The sequence below is a fragment of the Thermobia domestica genome, chromosome 6 (genome assembly GCF_964235325.1).
Source record: "Thermobia domestica chromosome 6, izTheDome1.hap1.1, whole genome shotgun sequence".
Lineage (NCBI taxonomy): Eukaryota > Metazoa > Arthropoda > Insecta > Zygentoma > Lepismatidae > Thermobia > Thermobia domestica.
The window spans coordinates 273,141,364-273,161,486 of NC_137459.1; the positions used below are offsets into that span (position 1 = coordinate 273,141,364).

A 20,123-nucleotide genomic window follows, 5' to 3' on the forward strand; every position below is an offset into this window, starting at 1 on the left:
AATGATAGTCTTGGTCCAATTTTATTTTTAGATACCAGCCTGAAGGCGGTTCTAAGTATTAAAAAATAGACAGTGATGCTGAATGTCACCCCATTTGTTTAATATAAAAAACAGATTATCAGATTAAAATGATTTAAACACACACACCAACGGGAAAGGGGGAGGAGTAAACAGAAAAAATGATTATGTAAATGAATGTCAAAAATAGAAGTGTATAAATCACGATTGTTCGAAGAGGGGCCTCGATCTACTTCATTGGCCCCGGTCCCCATTCTGCCTTCAAAAACTACCAAAAAATACAACCATTTTGTTGACTTTTACTATTTCCCTTACCTGACTTTCACTCATTCTTCCTTACAAACTTAAATAAATTCTCCAATTGACCCGGTAAATTTTCTAAACTTGGTCCGGCGATACAGCAGTTAATCCATTTGCACAGTGCAATGCTTTTATGAATGTATGCTATGACAACTATTGCAAACTAGAACTAAAATTTGACTTTCTTTGACGCAAACTGTAAATGAAAGAGGCCTCTGAGTTTTTTTCTAATTATTCGTATCATTTTCTTCTTATTTCTTCTCTTCAATTAACGACAATGACGAATGATACCATTGGGTAGTAATTGGAATAGTAGAAAATATATTCAAACAATAAGATGCCTAATAAACCAAACAAAAAAATAAAAACAAAGATTAATATTTTAAATCAATATCAATCGGTTTTGTACGTTTTACTTTGTTCTGCAAAATAGCCAATGCAATACATCTGGTACCACTGGTCACGTGTTGTTAGTGGTTGTTTTGAATGTGAACAACCGTAACCGGTTGACTGATAAGAAGTGATTCAAAGTTCCACAGTTCTTTCCTTTTAGTATTCTTTAATGTTTTCATTCAATATAAAATAACTGCATATAAACTGTTGGCGGGTGGAAGCATCTGAAACGAAATATTTTCTTACGGTAGAAAAACTAGTGTCTTAAGAAGCATAACTTGTTTTGAAAGGAATGTGTAAACAATGTTCGTACTTGGGTTATTGGAGAAATTAGTGAAGATTATATTACAGACTAAGGCTATAGTGAGTGTCGAGTTTTTTGTGCAGTAAGTTACGTAGTAATGGACACAGGAATACCTTCAGGGCCTTACCGTGCTACGCGGTTGGTAAGTTTTAAGCTAAAGTCGATAGTAGGTTATCATGGGAACCACATATTCAGTATATGGCTAGTAAATTATCTAGAGACGTCTACCTTCTGAAAAGACTGAAACATTATGTATCGGATGGTTACGTAAGAACTGCATATTGTGCATTCTTTCAAAGTATTCTCTCATACGGTATACTCTTTTGGGGAAATGTTTCACGTATCAATGATATCATATTAATACGGAAAAAAAGTAATTAGAATTATGACAAATTCACATGAAACAGTGCATTGTAAACCTTTATGGGGTATGTTTAGTACAAGGGGTCCAGAAGCACGTAAAAAACACAAAATTTACAGGAGAAATGAGTGATGCAAGTACTTAGACGTAACATAAACTAACATAAGCTAACCTGAACTAACCTAAACTAACATAAGCTAACCTGAACTATCCTAAACTAACATAATATTAGTAGAAATAAGTGAAATTCTATCATTTTCTTAGAAAATTATGCGGGACTCCTACACTAATATAACATAAATTAAACTAACCTAACGTAACCTAAACTAGCCTAACCTAACTTAAACTAATCTACCCTACCCTAAACTAACCGAATATAAACAAAAATCACCAAAATTGTAACATTTTTTAGAGAAAAGGGCTGGACCCCTTCTGCTAAACATAGGCCACCTTTATTTAGAAATTTCAGAATATTAACTGTAATACATTTATATATAATACAGCTATTTTGTTTGTGGAGAACAGACTACCTGAATTATAGTGCAGATACAACTTGTATTCGTACAATACAAGGTACAATAAACTCATAGATGTACCATATAAGAGACTCGACAAGTCGAAGAATAACTATGATGTACTAGACATAAAATTGTATAATGGGTTACCAAGTAAATTATCTTCAAGTCCCGTGAATGTGTTTAAACATACATTATACAATTGGCTATTAGAAAGACAGTTTTATTCATTAGATTAATACGCAAATTAAATGTGAAAGTTAACATATTGTAATTTTGATGTATATTTTGACGTCTATTGCCGTAATTGGTTCAGGGACAATAAAATTATTATTATTATTACTGTGTGCAAGGTATTCAGGTTAGTATAGGGTAGTTTATCGTGCTATCCTGTTTTATGAGGAGATGCATATATTTGTGAACTGTGAACTTCTCTTAGCAGGAAGTGCTCTCCTATTGCCTGTGTTAAATGAGTACTTGCATTAATGGGCGCAGATTCACTTTAGGAGAGCTGAGTATAAAATACAGACAACATTTAAAACACAAGCTAACTTGAAATAGGTTACTGCTTATAATCATGAATTCTGTCTAACGGGGTCAGAGCAGGATCGAGCCCAGCGATAGGGTTCGTCCATAGGAAGCAGGCGCATCGGTGATGGTGAATATGCGCGTAAACTATGTAGCTTATATCAACACCACTAACAGCCGTGTGCAACAATGAAGTTTAAACGAGCGTTCACGAGAAGGTTCTAGATTACTGGTCCCCCATGTAGGTTAATAGCTGGGTTGGTTTCTTTCTGTACTAAAGTTTATACATTTAATTTAGTATTGCCGAGCGAGCATTAGCGAGTGAAGGCGGGTTAGAGCCCCGCAGGGCACGTTGTTTTCTGTCTTTATTACTGCTGAATGGGAAGGGGGACCAGTGATCTAGAACCTTTCGGCTATACTGTATGAGTTAAATGTATAAACTTTAGTACAGAAAGAAACCTACCCAGCTACTAATCTACATGGGGGACCAGTAATCTAGAATCTTGCCCATATATCCTATGCTCAATGTGGATTCCCAGTATTTTCGTTACTAATACATTTCATCCCCAGTATACTGAAATTCGCCACCACTAGAAAAAAAAAAAAAAAAAAAAAAAATCTGGAATCCACTTATGGGGTAAATTGATTCAACAGTTATACATATTTCATTGCGAAAATGTTATTCTAATGTATTTTACCTTGTTGGCGTTTGCCTACAATTCCCAGTTGAGGAGCGCTACCATTTATTCTTTCTATTTATGATCTAATGTCTTTTGCATTCTTAGTTTCTCACCTGTCCACCAGCTGCGTACACATTTATAATATGCTTGCAAGCTTATAGGTTATAAATACAATAAGTGCAAAAACCATGCACGAATGTGTGCTAAGTGGCCAACATAACCTGAATTTGTATCTATTCCGATTCCAAGCAGGGCACAATTTGAGGGATCGCTCGTGATTTTGTCCGAGAAAGCAGGCACATTAGCGATGTTGGTTTATGCATAAGGAAAAACAAGTGAGGAAACTATCAACCTCGTGTTTTCCCGTGCAATTTCCCAAAATACATTCATTACACATGTAAGTAATATGTGATTATAGAAACAGCATTAAAATGTATGGTTCATAATTATACTATTATAATGCAAAACTGTCTTGTAGTGATCACCTACTACAGATTGGAACGTATTTTTGTTCTGGTTTGATCATTATTCGAGCAGACGGCTCTACCAAATTTTGACATGTTCTTACATTTTCTGGTTAGGTTAGAGCTTTCTTTTAGCAGAGCATGCACTAAATGAAGAGCTCTTACTACTTGGGGATTGACTTCAGGATGGCTTAGTATAGCATAAATAAAGTGTAGATGTACAGCATAAAAGCTACTATGTATAAAACACGAACCTACTTGTGCTACGTGGCCACCAAAAAGCACGAATGCTATCTAACCGAGTTAGAGTAGGAGTGCAGTAGGGAGGCCCGAGGGATAGCGAGCGATTGCTTCCGTAGGGAGCAGACGCGTCAACGACGGGGTATACGCGTAAATGATGACAGTGGAAGAGCACACTTACACATACAATTTCTTTATCACTAATAATTCATTTCAATACGCTGTGATAGATGGTAATTACTTATATTCACACTTTCATTCCTTCATGAAAAATATTTCACGTCGTAGTTTACATATGAATTTTCTATTTGGTAGAACCGTCTGCTCGAGTGAACCCTTGATTTGCTTACAAGTATACTCACCATCGCAAATTCGCCTGTTCCCTACGGATTCACCTCGACTATAGCCCTCAAGCTTCACCTTGGCTTAAACCGTAATAGGTTCAAAAATAGCTTATAACGAGCAGCTTGCAAAGTTGGTGCGTGGTTTTGAGATGTGTGGCTTTCACTGTATATAGCTAAGTTTTTGTGTGTCTTATACAATCGTACACAATTGGTTGATACCACTCGAGGAGTAACTAGATAAGTTCTACGACGAATAACTGGATAATAAGTTTTACGCTGTTTGCATGTAATTTTCACAAGAAAATACTGTATTTATAGACATAACTTTTATGCCTTCCTAAGGTTAACCTTTACTGGAAAATTGTTTAGAAAATGCTATGAGCTGATTTTGTCAAAAAAAAAAAAAAAAAAAAAAAACGCACAGTATATGTAGTTTATTTCTAGTGGGTTCTCTGTTGTAAAGCTACAGCCTCGCAGGTTTTCTACCTACATATCCTCCGTGTTTCTTTTTGCGAGTTATCAGACTTTACCTGAAAATTAAAAAAAGAACTGTATTCCTAATTTACACCGTTTATTTTATTATTTTATTTATTTATTTTACTTTTCATTTTCTTTTTTGCTTTTGTATTTCAAGAACGAGCTTCAGAACATTTATTTCAGTTTATTGATACGACATACATTGTATCTAGGAAAAAATAATGTAACAACGAGCAAAAAATTTTTCCGAACACGAGAAATGTATTGTAATTTCATTAGTGGAAAAATACAAAGACACTATTGGATGTAGACAGACTGACTTGGATCAAAGAAGTTTAAACCCCCAAATTCGACCGTTCTAGCTAAAACAAAGTCTATCCACAATTTGACCGAGACTTAACTATGAACGTTGTTGGTGCAACAGACATTTACACCGACCTTGGTTTGACCCTCGTTCAACAGTTGAACTTCATTGGTGCACACGGCCGTAAGTACCTTCCACCAGAATTTTCACCAATCCTTTTTTTCTGCACTTTTTTCACTACCGATTTGTTTTTACAGTCGCTTACATTAATATTAGCAAACACGTGGAGTTTATCGATGCCGCAATACTTAGCCCGAGATTGTTCTTAATTTTGCGAAGAGTAGCACGTTCGTCACTGTTTGACAATTTCCTGGGCTGTCCAATTTGTGGTATGGATTCTATTCTATTTTAATTTTTATACATCCTGACAATGTATCTAACGGTACTCTTTTAGATGCGTAATATTCCAGCTATTTTAGCGTACTTACGCCCTATTGTATGATGACATATCACCAATTGCCACTGCTCAAGACTTGTATTTTTCCTTTTCTATCCATATTTGGCACAGTCCATGTAACCTGTTTGATTCACAACGTTCAGTGCTGCTTATGCACCTCTGCCATGAACTGTCATCTGTAGTACATGTCTTGTCACCATACATAGTACAGAAACGAGTAAACACCGTTGGTGTTATCGAAACCGAATATTAATGGGATGTATTTTTGGGCCATTATCTGTTTCACATTCTGTTACCAAGCATTGATTAGCATTTTTTGTCACATTTTTTTCTTTCAGAGTTCAATATGTGTCCATGTATCTTTTGCCTTACAAATTACTTTTACTTGACCGTTTATTATGTGAATCCAATTTATTTTGCCAATTCCTAATAAAAACCTAATATTAATGTGAGTGACTGTATTTCACCTCTTTCTTTATTGCATACTATGTTAAGGCGTCATTTATTTGATTAATTTCTCTCTGTTAATGTTATATACTCATCGTATTTCTGGCATTTTACATTACACTTGAGAAACACACCCTTCAAATATTAGGAATTTCTTGAAATCCTTTCACATGTCAGGTAATTTGAATTGTTGTGTAATATTTAAACACGACATCAGCTAGTTCCGCTATACCTTAGCACTGTTCTCGGACACTATCAGCAGTGCCAGCACATGACTTCAGACTGCTCACTGGAGCGAGTCGACACCTTTCGGATACTTTGATCGTTAGGAGTCACGAATTCCAACATTGTCTGTTACCATTTCCATGTTTAACAATACGTTCTTATGTGCTTACAAGCAGGGTTGGCTGGTTTAAACCAGCTGGTTTTTTCAAAATAATAATAATAATAATAATAATAATAAATAAATAAAATTTAAAAAATGGTTTAAACCAAAAAGAAACCAGAAAAAAAAAAAAAACGAAAAATGCTTTAAATCGTGTGAACTTCATGGTGACGTTTCCAGATATCAAACCATCTGTATTAGTTTTATCTCCTTTTCACCTTTTAATCAAGTTGTCCCATGTTCAATTCTCGGTCGAACCACAACCCTTCTTTCATGTGTAAACGAAGTAGCGGTTTGGATGTCACTTTAAAGCGAGTCTTCTTTATAACCTCGGTATTACATAAAGATAGCGAAACGAAGCCAAATTGCATGTTTTTGCTTGCCTGAATGGTTGTTTTATAAAGAAGCAAAGGTTGCCTAATGTATTGATAGACATTGGCAAAATTTATCGACTGCCTACGTACCTTCCAACATTAGCTTGGATTGGACTTCGTTTTAAATTTATTGAATGATATCTACATACTAAATTTGGAATTTAATACCTCAGTTTTACCGTAGGATTTTCCCAATGGCTAACGCGGGAGTTTCCCGATTTATATGTAATTCTGTATAATGGTTTCACTTCTGCAATTATTTATCTTTTTGTCCTGAAATGACTCTTGGCAATTATATTAACAAGTATGTAAAGATCAGTACAGCATGTTTTTATCAGGAGTCCTTCATGAGTGAGTCGGCAGACTCATTGCATTTGTGGCCAATTAGTCCCGGTTTCGAGTCCAATGGAGGACAATTTCTCTCGGAAGTAAGCCGGGAAGATGTTTGGATCCCGCTTTAAGCTTATAAGACCCCTTTCAGCATAACCCTGCTGTTGCATAATAACAGCAAGGCGAAACAAACTTATTTCTGTCCATATGTAATATAAATACATAGAACAAATTATTAAAAAAAAAAACTTTTTTTTTTTTTTTTTTCAATAAAAACCATGGTTTTTGCCAAACCCTGCTTACAAGTGAAGACTTTGTATTAGATGTTCTCGCGTTTCACCCATGCTACAGGTAAGAGTCACACATTCCTCTTCCTTATGTTCCTCTTTCGAAGTCAGAATTCTAGAAAATTGTGCCCCCATAAATTAGGATAGCTCCTAGTTTAGTTTTAGTTATGTTGGGTTAGTTAAGTTTCATTTAGATTCAAAATTCCTGAACCTATTGTGTGGCATTTAACCCCAAGCAGATTACTGAGCCTCCCCGCCGGCTTGATGCTTTTTGTACACAGTCAAAGAAAGCTTGAACAGGATCATTTAGTACTTGAAATTAATATGTTCAAAGGAATATTATCAAGACACTTGAGCAAGAGTCTTGAATGAACTTGAAACCATTTTTGTCACTTGCTCATTAATAGGTACATTATTAGCGTGTCCTAACTTTCTGCGGGCGTTTAGAATGTAGTAGATTATGTTAAACGTTTTAGAAAACATGTCAGTTGATTTTGTAGCTACGTCATCAATTTTTCACTAAATATTTTGGCCTTTCTAGATCAGATGTACGTTAGGTTAGCTTACGTTAAAAGAGTATGCTGCTGGTTAGGTATAAAATCGTTCCCTCTAATAAGTGTTTTCAAAATGTTATTCTTCGTATGGTACGGATAACATATTCACACCCAAGAAAAATTTCTCGAACCGTTTCCAAAAATTCGGATCAATATTACGAGACAGTGATTGCTTTTTGATGTTATATGCTATGGCATCAAAAACTATTTTAAAGAAGACACTGAAAACATAGGAAACCAAACCAAGCGATGACAATATCACTTTTTTTTCCCCACCTAGCTGCTGGACTTACCGCCCATATCTGCACCAGACTTTCTTCACAAACCTAGCCTATATTTGGTATTGGTTACGGATACTCTGTCTTGAAAATGATAATTTTGCGGTGAAAATGAGTGAGTACATATGAAACAGGATTGCCTGTGATATCAATTTCCACTATCGGAGCATTTCTGCACAATGCAGGAAACCAGTATTTCATGTTTATAAGTTTAATGTTGCTAGTGTGAAACCATTCCAATGGCTATAGTAGGGTTAAAATGAGTGAATGCGATATCAAGTGTTCCTTGCACTATTCTCGTTTATGTGCACACCCTCCGTCGACAACGCGCCTGCTCCATGCAGACGTACCGCTATTATGGCCCTCCTGAGATAGCATTCTTGCTTTTAGTGGGAAGTCGTTTTTATGGCATACATTTGGGCCGTATTTATACAACTAAGGTGAAGCCCTCGTAATTTTGTTCTGTACCCATGAACGCAATTGGTACTCTAAGGTACAACAAGTGAATTTCGTGATGAAATAATCGCATATATCATAATGGCATAACATGATCATTTACAGGGTTTGCACGCTTATTATAAATCTGTACTCAATTATTTGAACGTGCGCCAGGGAAGTAAATAGTCCAGAATGTCTTATGGATGCAAAATAGTATACAGTATGTATTAATTTCACTAACTATTCTTAACCTTTACTCGATACTCATGTATCTTTAAGTCTCAAGTTAATATTTATATTGTAATTGCCTTCATATTTCTACAGTAACTATGGACATGCAGGCATTGCAAATACATAAATCGTGTATATTATCAACAAGATTATTCGCAATATCCTACAGCACGGATATTTGCTTTATGATAATGCAAACTTTAAACATTATATAAACATGGAAAAGATTCGTAAATAGATATTTTTTCAACAACTGCTGTTCAGTTCCACGACGCCAACACGGTTGTGTTGTATTTTGTTGTAAACAACTCGGGCACTGTTTGGCTCTTGAATGGTTTTGAATTGGCGGAGCAGAACATTTGGGCGCAAAACCGTATATTAGAATAGAGTAAACTACTTAAATGGGTTATAATGTATTTCATAACTAGAACCCGGATGTCTACGCACTAAAAGCCTTGAAAATGGACACTAATATCACAAAAATAAACAAATAACTGCACAACTTAAAATTTAAAAAAATCAGAAAGATGAAATTTGATCCCAGTTTTCAAAAACTCTAAATTTTCCTTACGTTATAGTATGTTCTATGGTAAACAGTCACTGAAAGTCTCAGTTGCATTAAGTGCTTGGTTTATTTCTAGTTATTTTTTTGTATAGCGCAGAAAGGAGAAAAAATAAACGGGTCTAATTATTTCGTTGCTAGAATATCCTAATTTCAGGAGAATCAGAGACTGTGACCTGCTTTTTTTTTTTTTTTTTTTTTTTTTTTTTTTTTTTTTTCATCATGAATCTGTATTGGACTTATATAAAATTTGCTGTAAGCAACCTATGGCACCCCAGAATAAACTTCTGTGAGGTTACATTATATCATCTTTAACGTAAAGAAATAGGCATTTTTATATTCATAACTTCATAGCTATTCATAATATTGTATTACTGCTTATTACTATGTATTTGCAACAGAGATAATTGAAAAGGAAAGAACAATGAAACATAATATAGATATTGAATAATTTATTTTTGTCTTATGTTACATTTATCATGACATCGTTCCATCCATGATGGAATTATGAGCCAAACCCCGCATGTATTCTACAATATCAACAGTTTCAAAATTCTGTACAATACGGCGAATTCTTTCATCTGCCTGAATATATTTTCTTCTTTTCTTGGTCGACTCTTCTCAAAGCATTGCCTCGTGCACTAAGTCCCGCTTTCTTGTGTCCTCCGAAGTGCACCAATAAAGCGCCAAATCAATGGATGTTCCATTTGAAGTTCCGACTACACTCCACGATGAGCAGCTTCGGCGTGGTTTTTCCTGACTATGGTCATTGAGAACTCTGTCATACAAGATTCCACATCCTTATTTGAAATAATGCTGTTTTTCTTGTATCATGCGTTTTAATAATTTATTACAGAAAAGGAAGTACAAAATGAAAATATATACAGTATTGTACACATTTTAAGTAAATTCTATAATGTCTGACTCAAAGAGTCAAGTACACGGTGCAGTATGAATATATAGTCACATCGTTAATGAGAAAGTTTTTTTTTTTTTTATACACAAATTACATTTCTTTGTTACATATGTCTTTATTTATTAAAAAGAAATATTCTCTAAAACTAAGCCACATAGTACGGGGTACGGATATCGCAACCCGGATAGTCGAGAGCCTGCTGCAATTTCTTCCTATTTCTTTTCAACTGGTAGAGACAAGTTGTTCAAGATGTTATTTTTTTGGTTTTTGCAAAATTATTTGTGGAAATGTTTCGAAATTTTCGGTTTCTAAACATCCGGGCTCCAGTTATGGATTACACTATTATATACGTAGGTAGGTAAACCTATCTGTATAAAAGGTTTTGCGCCCAAATGTCATGGGCTCTGAATTGGATTGTTTAGAACAGAATCGAAACGAAATCCATTGAACTAAACTATTGAATTCAAGACGAAAGTGACGTCTTTTTCATCAAATAGTCTTGAATGGTTCAAGTCTTCTTTGACCGTATACAAACAGCATAACGGATAGTGCGTGTGAATTTGATGCACATTGCTCCGGCGGCGGTTCCCAGTGCGATAGCATTAAAATTTGAACGCTTTATGGTGGTTCAGATTCCACCTTAAACTATGGCTCCACGTTTCATATAGCTGCTGAAAGTGCTGGGGCGCTAAACTGGAATAAACAATGTGATTGCTTTTGTGATTGGCTATGATTCCGCTGATGCCCCTCCCAGGAACATGAACCTGTTTTCAACGTTATTTTCCCAGTTACGGGTATGTTGATATATGCCTTATCAGTTATTCTATCTCAGTTGTAATTCTTGTTCCCAAGCATTTATTTATATCATGCTTTCTTTATTCTTCACTAAATAAGATTGCATCTTTATTGTGTTACTGCCCAAAACTATTTAAACTGTTCAGTGTTGCAAACACCGAACGTATTGCATAGAGCCTACTGTACAGAAATCGCAAAGCAGTCTGTGCTAGCTTGCACTAAAAATCACGAATGCAGCCAGTTCACTGCAGTGAAGACTCGAAAAGGTGATACGATTTTAGTCATTATCACTATTGCACCATAACGGGCTAGAATTTTCGCCAGTCCAAAAGTATCGAGTGGTTTTTGGTGGTAAAACTGACATAATAAAGCTCACAATAGAACCCACCTCCAACTTCAAAATTTGGGATGAAGTGATAATCTTAATGTAGTTATAATTACTTTCTTAAATCGTGTGTGTCTGTGTGCGTCTATTTCCAAAATTGACTTATGTATAAGGGTTGGATTTTTAGTAATGGCAACACTACTATACATATACTCGGGAATAAAACAATCCATTATAATTCATTCGAAGTGGGGGGCCGCGGTGGCTCAGTGGTAGAGCGTTCACCTCTGGTGCTTGGGGTCCCGGGTTCAAACCCTGCTCCCGCCAAGTGAACTTTGTGGTGGACAAACACCGTGTGCGTGGGTTTTCTCGGGGTTCTCCCGTTTCCTCCCACCTTCTTCATTCCACCATTTCATTCATCTCTCATTATCACCGTCTCCTTTAGCCTAACCGGCATAAGCGTGGGACGTAACACTCAAAGATTTCATTTCAATTCATTCGAAGTGCATTACCATATCATACAGTAGCAAGGTGGGTCAAAGCCTTCAATGATGGAGCACAAAATGTGACAGACCTGCCTCGCTCCGGCCATCCTGCTGTAAGTGAAGATGATGTGCAGAATGTGAACGCGTTAGTGCTAGTGGATCGGAACGCCACGATACGTCAATTGGCCAACGATACAAGACTAGTGCATTCGACTGTGCTGAAAATTCTGAAGAAGAACCTGGGGTTGCGTAAAATCACCTCAACATGGGTTCCACATGATCTGACTGAACAACACAAGTGACTGCGATATGATGCTGCTCGAACACACTTGAAACGGTATCAACGTAAAGGTGTGGCCTTCTTACGGCGGATCATTGCTATTGATGAGACAAGGGCCAGAGCGGATTAACCACAGCTGAAACGGCAATCAAACGAGTGGCGTCATCCTGGGTCACCGAGGAAAACAACAGTTCGGAATACCCCAACCAATGTGAAAGCTATGCTCATCATTGCATGCGACTGGAATGGTGTAATCATAAACCATACCGTCCTCCAAAGACACCGTTAGTGCAGAGCACTACTAGAATTTTATGCAAAACAATCTGCGAGCAGCTGCAACATGAAAACGACGCTACTTTCTGACGAACCCACCCATCATTCTGACAATGGAAGGGCACATTCAGCAGGTGCAGTCACTGATTTGTTGCATCGTTGGGGCTGGGAAGTGCTGTATCACCGCCCGTATTCTCCAGATTTAAATCCTTGCGATTACGACCTCTTCCCGAAGATGAAGGAACCACTTCGTGGGACACACTTGCGTACAGTTGATGATCTCCTGACGACCGATCGCCCCGTCCGCACTATTCAGAGATTAGGCACTGCCAGCGGCTTCCACATCGCTGGGAACGCGTGATTCACAATGCTGGTGATTATATCGAGAGACTTTAAAACTTGGAACCTTGTAAGTACCCTACTTCTCAAGATATAATGTTGTTGCCATTACTAAAAAATCCAACCCTTGTATTTATCAAGAGGAGATATCTACTACAGAATAGCGCTGAAAAAAATGTATCATGCATATCGTTCGCGATCGATCAAATTCGCTGTAAGTATGTTCAACTGTAATTTGGAACAAAAAGCAATGCAGTTACATTCCCTTTGTATTTGTAGTATATACTCACATATTAGTACAAATAATAAAAGCCTTTGTGTGTCAGTTAGTTACAAATCGAAAACGCTTCAGTTAGAAAAGGAAATTACTATGAATAAACATATATATTCTTTACATTACTTTTGGGTAAGCACTCACATACAAACGAAAATAATTGGATTAAAAAGGAAAGAAGATCTTCTCTCATTATAATTGCAATTGCACAGTTTTTTTTTTTTTTTTTTTTTTTTTTTTTTTTTTTTTTTTTTTTGTGAACCACAATTTCAATCGAAGACAGTACGATCGCTTCACTTAAAAGTAAATAAATAAAAGATATTCCTTTCTTTTCTGAACAACACACTTGGATAATTACACACACACAGAAAGGAAAATGAGTTAAGTTGAAAGGGACATCGGGAAACGCACGAATTCTTCGTTCGTGTGCTATGAAGTATGCGACGTATAGTACGATTATCGTATGTTACAAAGACCCTTTCATCGTAAGTTGTATTGTAAGAAATAAAATAGGCAATTCGAAATTAGATTTTAAAGAAAAGTTTCCAACATTTTAGTTCTTGAAAAAAAATTCGACTATTTTTAATGTTCGTTGAAAATACATACATACGTACACACACACACACACATATATATATATATATATATATATATATATATATATATTTGACTCTTGACATTGAGGTACTATTTCAGTATGTGTCTGGCTTGGTTTGAGGGATTCTACAGAAATCTTCAGTTAGGGAGTGACCCAGGATTTTAATCCTGATTGTAATTAAGATTCTTTTCTATATTATGTGAAGTTACCCACCTCTTCGTTAGTCCTCAAAATTGTCTACTTCCTTCTTTCTAGAAACCGAAATATAACCGAGTGCCAATGGTGCAAAATGTGTTCCACGAAACTCGGATGGGGTTTCACGGATTCTCTTTGTGCGACAAGGAACCATAGATTCCCGTGTATAATACAATACAAATACTTAAATGGTGTTTTAAATAGGAATACGACTTTAAATGTACGTACAAAATATAATAAAACCCACTAGGCTTTCTTTTTAAATTAAGAAACTGGTTTTTCACAACCTGCATCAACACTTTCTAGCTTAGTTAATAAGATTGTGGATGTGAAACACTGACACATTATTTTCTATTGTCAGTTTATCTTGTATGACCTAACTATACGCCAATTCTATTTTTGTTTTATTAATACCAATTTTTTTCTTTGCTTGTTTTAATATAAGGCAGTAGTAAAATTTGATTGAAACATACACATCTGTCTTCCGAATATATACATTTTACCCGTAAAATTTCCTGTATGTGGTCTGGATTTTCCAACCTGCAGTACGAGTTTTATTTATTTATAAGTTCTTAAATTAATGTTCATCAGATCGAGCAGAGGATGATGCAGGAATATTTTAATAATTACACATTTTGAAACAAATTACGATTTATTATGTTATTATAGTAAGGACAGCTACTTGTCAGTTTATGAATTTTTACTCAGTAAATGTGGTATATGAAATTTTCAGTGTTCAGTTTTAAACAATCGCATCGAACGAAATGCATCTACTGTAAAATTCTAGTTAGGATTTTAGCTTAGGGAAGACTGCGATTAGGGATAGTTCTAGTCATTACCTTTCTACGTTACTACGGACTACAAACTTACGTTACGATTGTGATTTGAGAAATGTTCTGAAAATGAGGCTGATAATACTCTAATACGCTTTTTTGCTCTCTCTCTCTCTCTTTTTCTCTCTTTCTTTCTTTCTCTCCCCTTCGTCTGAGAGTGCGGCTTGTAAGCATCGCGTGAGATGGCGGCCAACTCAGTTTGCAGTTGCGATGAGTAATTTGTTTATTGCGTATTTTGGAATAAAACTTAAGTGCGTTTATTGTATGTGTCGATTATTTGCCAATAGAATGAGAAAACATTTGTTTATTTTTAATAATTAGTTATCGTTAAAAGTAGAGGACTTTTATGTGCTCCAGTTCTAATGCTATAGTCTGCCACCACTAACAGAACTGTTCTCGCCGTCAACTCCTATATCACTTTCTGATAATCAGGGTTGTAAAAAGCCCATTTTTTTTTTTTAAGCCATTCTAGTGGGTTTTATTGGGAAACACACTTAAAATGAAACTATAGAGTTCGCTTGTCGCAAAAAGAAAATGTGTGAAGGCCCATCCGCGTTTTATGGTACACACTTGGCATTTGGCACTCGCTTGTATTTTGATTTCTAGAAAGGAGGAAGTCGACAATTTTGTGGAGCAAAAAAGAGGTGGGTAATTTTGATTTGGTTTAGTTTTGAGTTTAGTGCCCGTTTTAGCAGCAAGGATATGAGACGTAGACCTACAGTTTAGCGTGAGTTTCGAATTACATGAGCTCCCGCCGGGAATCAAACTAGGGTCTCCCACGCCAAAAGCGTACGCCAACCGCTTAAGTCTTAGCCATGAGACAGCTCTAGGTGGGTAATTCTACATAGAATAGGTATAAAATGCCCTATTACACTCTGGATTTAAAAGCCAGCTGTCCTGATTGAAGATTTCTTTAACTTCTCGTAAAACATGCTAAGCAATTACTAGAATAGTGCAGGTCAGAAGCCAGAGATGAAAGAAAGCGGCTTTATCAACCCCTTTGGCACGTTGTGTCAATACTTTAGGTCCAGAGCTAATGCGCATATACTGTATTAAGAAATTGATATTGTAGAATTTTTCCCGTTCCTCTCTCTCCATTCTCTTCCTTGCATACATAAAATATTTTATGATTTAGTCTTGGGCCAAACAAGTGAAATGAGTGGTGCAATATCAGGTATTGGAATTATATTTTTGGGGTTTCTGCAGCTAAGGTCACATTAGTCCTTCACGAATGAGGGATGGTGTCCTTCACGATTACACTACCCGAGAAATTTAAGAAGAATAAAGGAATGAAGCGGCCTTTGCATTGAAGCTACCGTCCCGGCATTTGCCTTACGTGAATGAAAAACTCAGGAAAACCGTATTCAGGATGAATGGCCTGAAAAAGTTTTTTACACTTTGTTTCGTCCGACTGTCTCCACTGGATATCAAATCGGAACTGCTTGCACCAAAGGCGACAGCATTTGCGATACGCTACGCGGTTCCGCTAGTTTGACTATAAAGCGTGGTACGGTATATTAACCCTTATCCGGGCAACCGGGGCCTCCCAGGCCCAGTAGCTTCATTTTTCTAAAATTTCTCAATAACCATACATATTTCGAAGACGACGAAAGGTGGAAGCATTCAGTATTTTATGAAGTTAAAATTATGAACATATCGAGTTGGTAAAGCTTTTTTTTTTTAATTTGAAAATCTTTTCCTGACGTAACCGGGCAACCGGGGCTTAGGAGGCCCCGTATAACTTTAGTGAAATTCCTGTCAAATATTAGATCAAATTGTCACATAATTATATACTGAACACGTGACTATTGTAACCTTTAGTCGGAACAGTATGCGGCAACAGACATTGGATTTTGAGTGTTCTGCACTTAAAATATATACTGGGCCTGACAGGCCCCGGTTGCCCGTTTACGTTACAAAAATGTCTGGGCCGGATTTGCTATTCTGCTTGGCTTTCAAAAGCGTGACACGAAGTTTCACTACTTGACAAAAATATATACCGGTACATTCTAGACTAGTCTGAACAGTAAGTGACAATAGGCATTGATTTTGTGTATTCTGCACTTAAAATATATACTGGGCCTCACAGGCCCCGGTTGCCCGTTTACGTTACAAAAATGTCTTGCCCGGATAAGGGTTAAAAGGATAAGATTGTTGTTGCTGGCTTCTATTCTCCAATAGTATTTCATTTGTATTGTCCAACAGTATTGAGAAATATTTTATTTTTCCCTCGTAAATATTCTAGACATTGCAACGACACTTAGCCTATGCATTAGCTATAGTCCGTAGTATTTTTCAAAGTAGATTATATTTGTGTACCTGTAGCCGAGACCGCTCAAGGGGGCGGCAAATAAAAGGAAAGAGTGGAGGGAAATTTTCCTGTTCATTCCAAATTTCCCTCTTTCGTATATATATATATATATATGAGCACACACATGGTACCATTTACAAGTCTTGATTTATTCTGATGCGAATAATCTATTAACCATCATACTCTGATAAATTGTAGCGATAGTGTTTGCAAACTTTTATTTTGTATACCCTTCTTATTTATGTACTAGCTGAATATACCCATTCTTCGCATGGAGACTGTATTTGGAAGTCAACGCCTGTGGGAGTATCACCATTTCTTTCAGCGACCGCAGAAACTATGAATTTGACACTAATATCGGCCATTTTGGGATATTTGTACCTGTCTTGGTACCCTCCCCCTTGACCTCCGGCCCGGCCGGCAATGGTAGCTGAATTTGAAAGTCATCGCTAATAGAAATGTCACCATTGATCACAATGAAAACTATGGATTTGACACTAATATCGGTCATTTTGGATTACTTTTACATGTCTCGGTATGCCCCTTTCCCCGGTAACCCCCGGCCTGCAGCCGAATAGGGTGAATTTGGAAGTTAATGCTATCCGAGTTTCACCCTGGATCTCAGCGACCGCGAATACTATGAATTCGACACTAATATCGATCATTTTCTACTACTTTTACATGTCACATTCAATGCCCCCCTGAGACCCCCTGGTTCGAATTTTGACAGAAACGCTTCGCCTTGGTCTGGGGCCTGGACCAAAGTATCTATGACCAAAGTTTTCGTAACTCTCGGCGAACTTGTCTGGTCCTCAGGTCGATCCCGGTAATCGCCCTCCCTGAGACCCCCACTGGTTCGAAATTAAGAAAAAAAAAAAAAACGTTTCGCCTTGATCTGGGGCCTGGACCAAGGTACCCGTGACCAAATTTTGGTAACTCTCGGTCCATCCATCTGGTCTCCAGGCTGCGGACAGACAGACACACAAACAAACTCTTTATTTTATTTATATTAGATAAAATTTAATATTGTCAAACAGGATTGAGAGAGATTTTTCTCTCGTTACTATTCCAGATATAGCAGTGGAACTTGGCACGCGCATTATGTGTAGTCCGTAGTATTTTTTTTTTTTTAAGTAGATTATGTTAGAGATACCTGTAGCCGAGGCCACCCCAGGGCAGAGATGGAGTGGGTCAGTGAGTCAGGTTTTCTGAGTGGGTCAGTGGGTCGTGGGTCAACAGCATGTGACCCACTGCGACCCACCACCCACCGTGACCCACTGCGACCCACCACCCACCATGACCCACTGCGACCCACCGACTCAGTATGATCTACCGACCCTCTACTCACTGAATTGTAGACAGTATCTTCTGAAGACTGGTAAATTTGTCTCCGTTTTACTTTCAAGACCTTCATTTCTCTTCATTTTCCACTTGTTTCTGTCTACTTACCTGAGGTGAGTATATCTAACTAAGTGAAAAAAGAACTTCAGGCACTTTTGGATATTGATATTTTTAATACGTAGTAATAATAGCAATAGGACTTATACAGATGGTGATCTGAAAAATGGAAACACCTGTAGTTGGCAACATGGCAGATGTATGGGTTGGCAGTGGTGTCGTGGCGCCCGCAGCGCCGGGCCGCTGGGGGTGGTGTGTTAGGTCGGTCTCCATACTACGTCAGGCGCAGTGGAACAGCAGTGTCCAGTGGCTGTAGCAGACGGAGGTAGTGTAAAATGGGAGACCTCTCAGATTTTCAAAGAGGACAAATTGTTGGTGCGCGGTTATGTGGAGTGAGTGTGACGGCAGTGGCTACTGTGTTAGGTGTGCCGCGTGGGACAGTGTCGAAGGTGATGACGGCCTACACAATACACGGGAAAACCACATCGGGGAAGCGGAAGAAAATCATGAGTGACAGGTCACGCCGAGTATTAAACCGCATTGTCACGCAGAACAGTCGTGCCACTGCGGAGCAAGTGACGGTGGAGCTCAATCAGCACCTCCCCCACCCTGTTTCGACAATCACAGTCCGCCGCGAATTACATGACATGAACTTACGGGGTCGTGTTGCACGGGCTAAACCGCTCATCAGGGACCATAACGCTTTCGCACGCCGCAAATGCAACTTGGACCGTTGAGGACTGGAAACGTGTGATATGGTCGGATGAGTCATCCTTCACCCTATTCCCAACCACGGGCCGTCTTTATGTGTGGAGAACGCCCAAAGAAGCTTATGATCTGCAGTGTCTCCGCCCAACTGTGAATCATGGCGGCGGCTCGGTGATGCTGTGGGCCGCCATATCATGGTTTTCATTGGGTCCTGTGGTCACACTTAGCGGACAAATCACTGCCAACGATTATGTCGCAATTTTAGGAGACCACTTGCATCCTATGGTCCGGATGTTGTTCCCGCACAATGACGCCATCTTCCAGGATGATAATGCACCCATTCACACAGCTGGCGTAGTTGCAGCGTGGTTTGAGGAACATCGGGATGAAGTTCAACACCGCCCCTGGCCCGCCCAATCCCCAGATCTCAACATAATTGAACATCTGTGGTTCGTCTTGCAAACACGACTCCGGCGACTATTTCCACCTCCATCCTCTTTCACAGAACTGGCCGATGCCCTGCACGAGGAATGCTCTAAAATTCCACTTGCTACCATTCACGACCTCTATGCCTCCATCCCACGTCGCATCAAGGCTGTTCTGAAGGCGCAAGGTGGCCCGACACCATATTAATCTGGTAAGTTGCAATTTTGTTCAGGTGTTTCCATTTTTTTGATCACCATCTGTACTACTACTTGGCTTTCGAGACCTGTGAGTTTTTAGAGCTAACTACTGGAAAAACTACATTTTTGAAGCACTGTAATATATAAATTATTATATAAAAAATTGAATGTACCTATGTGTGCCTGATCATCACGGTCAAATTGCAAAGTCAAATGAAATTACTTTTGGTATATAGTTCGGCCTTAATCCAAATTGGGATGTTATATTGCTTTTATTATAATGCATAATATCCTAAGGAGGTAGTGAGGATCCGAATTTTTGCGGAAAAAAAAATGAGTATTTCGCAAGCCGTTAAACTTACGGAGCTGAAATTCAGTGTATTAACTCTTTATTGAAAATAAACAGAATGTGTCTTAGCATTTTTTTAAATTCTCCTTTATGTGGGGGGGGGGGGGGGCACTTTCTATATATGGAAAATTGGTAGTGAGTTGGTTTGTA

The 20,123-nt window shown here is 37.8% G+C and overlaps 1 protein-coding gene across 8 annotated transcripts in view; it reads left to right on the forward strand.

Annotated features, from left to right (window-relative positions):
• The window catches only part of LOC145688496 (uncharacterized), a 199,606-nt gene that overhangs the window by 57,430 nt on the left and 122,053 nt on the right, over positions 1-20,123 (forward strand). For 7 of the 8 annotated variants that reach the window (XR_014131921.1, XR_014131919.1, XR_014131920.1 and 4 more), the window contains exon 1: positions 791-1,157. The exons of the other annotated variant lie outside the window; for it this stretch is intronic. Coding sequence is in view for 4 of the 7 variants with exons in the window: in XM_081762825.1 (XP_081618951.1) it covers positions 1,113-1,157 (45 nt within the window). In the remaining 3 variants the exon portion in view is untranslated. Of the gene's footprint in view, positions 1-790; positions 1,158-20,123 lie in introns of those variants that run through there. 8 annotated transcript variants of the gene reach the window in all.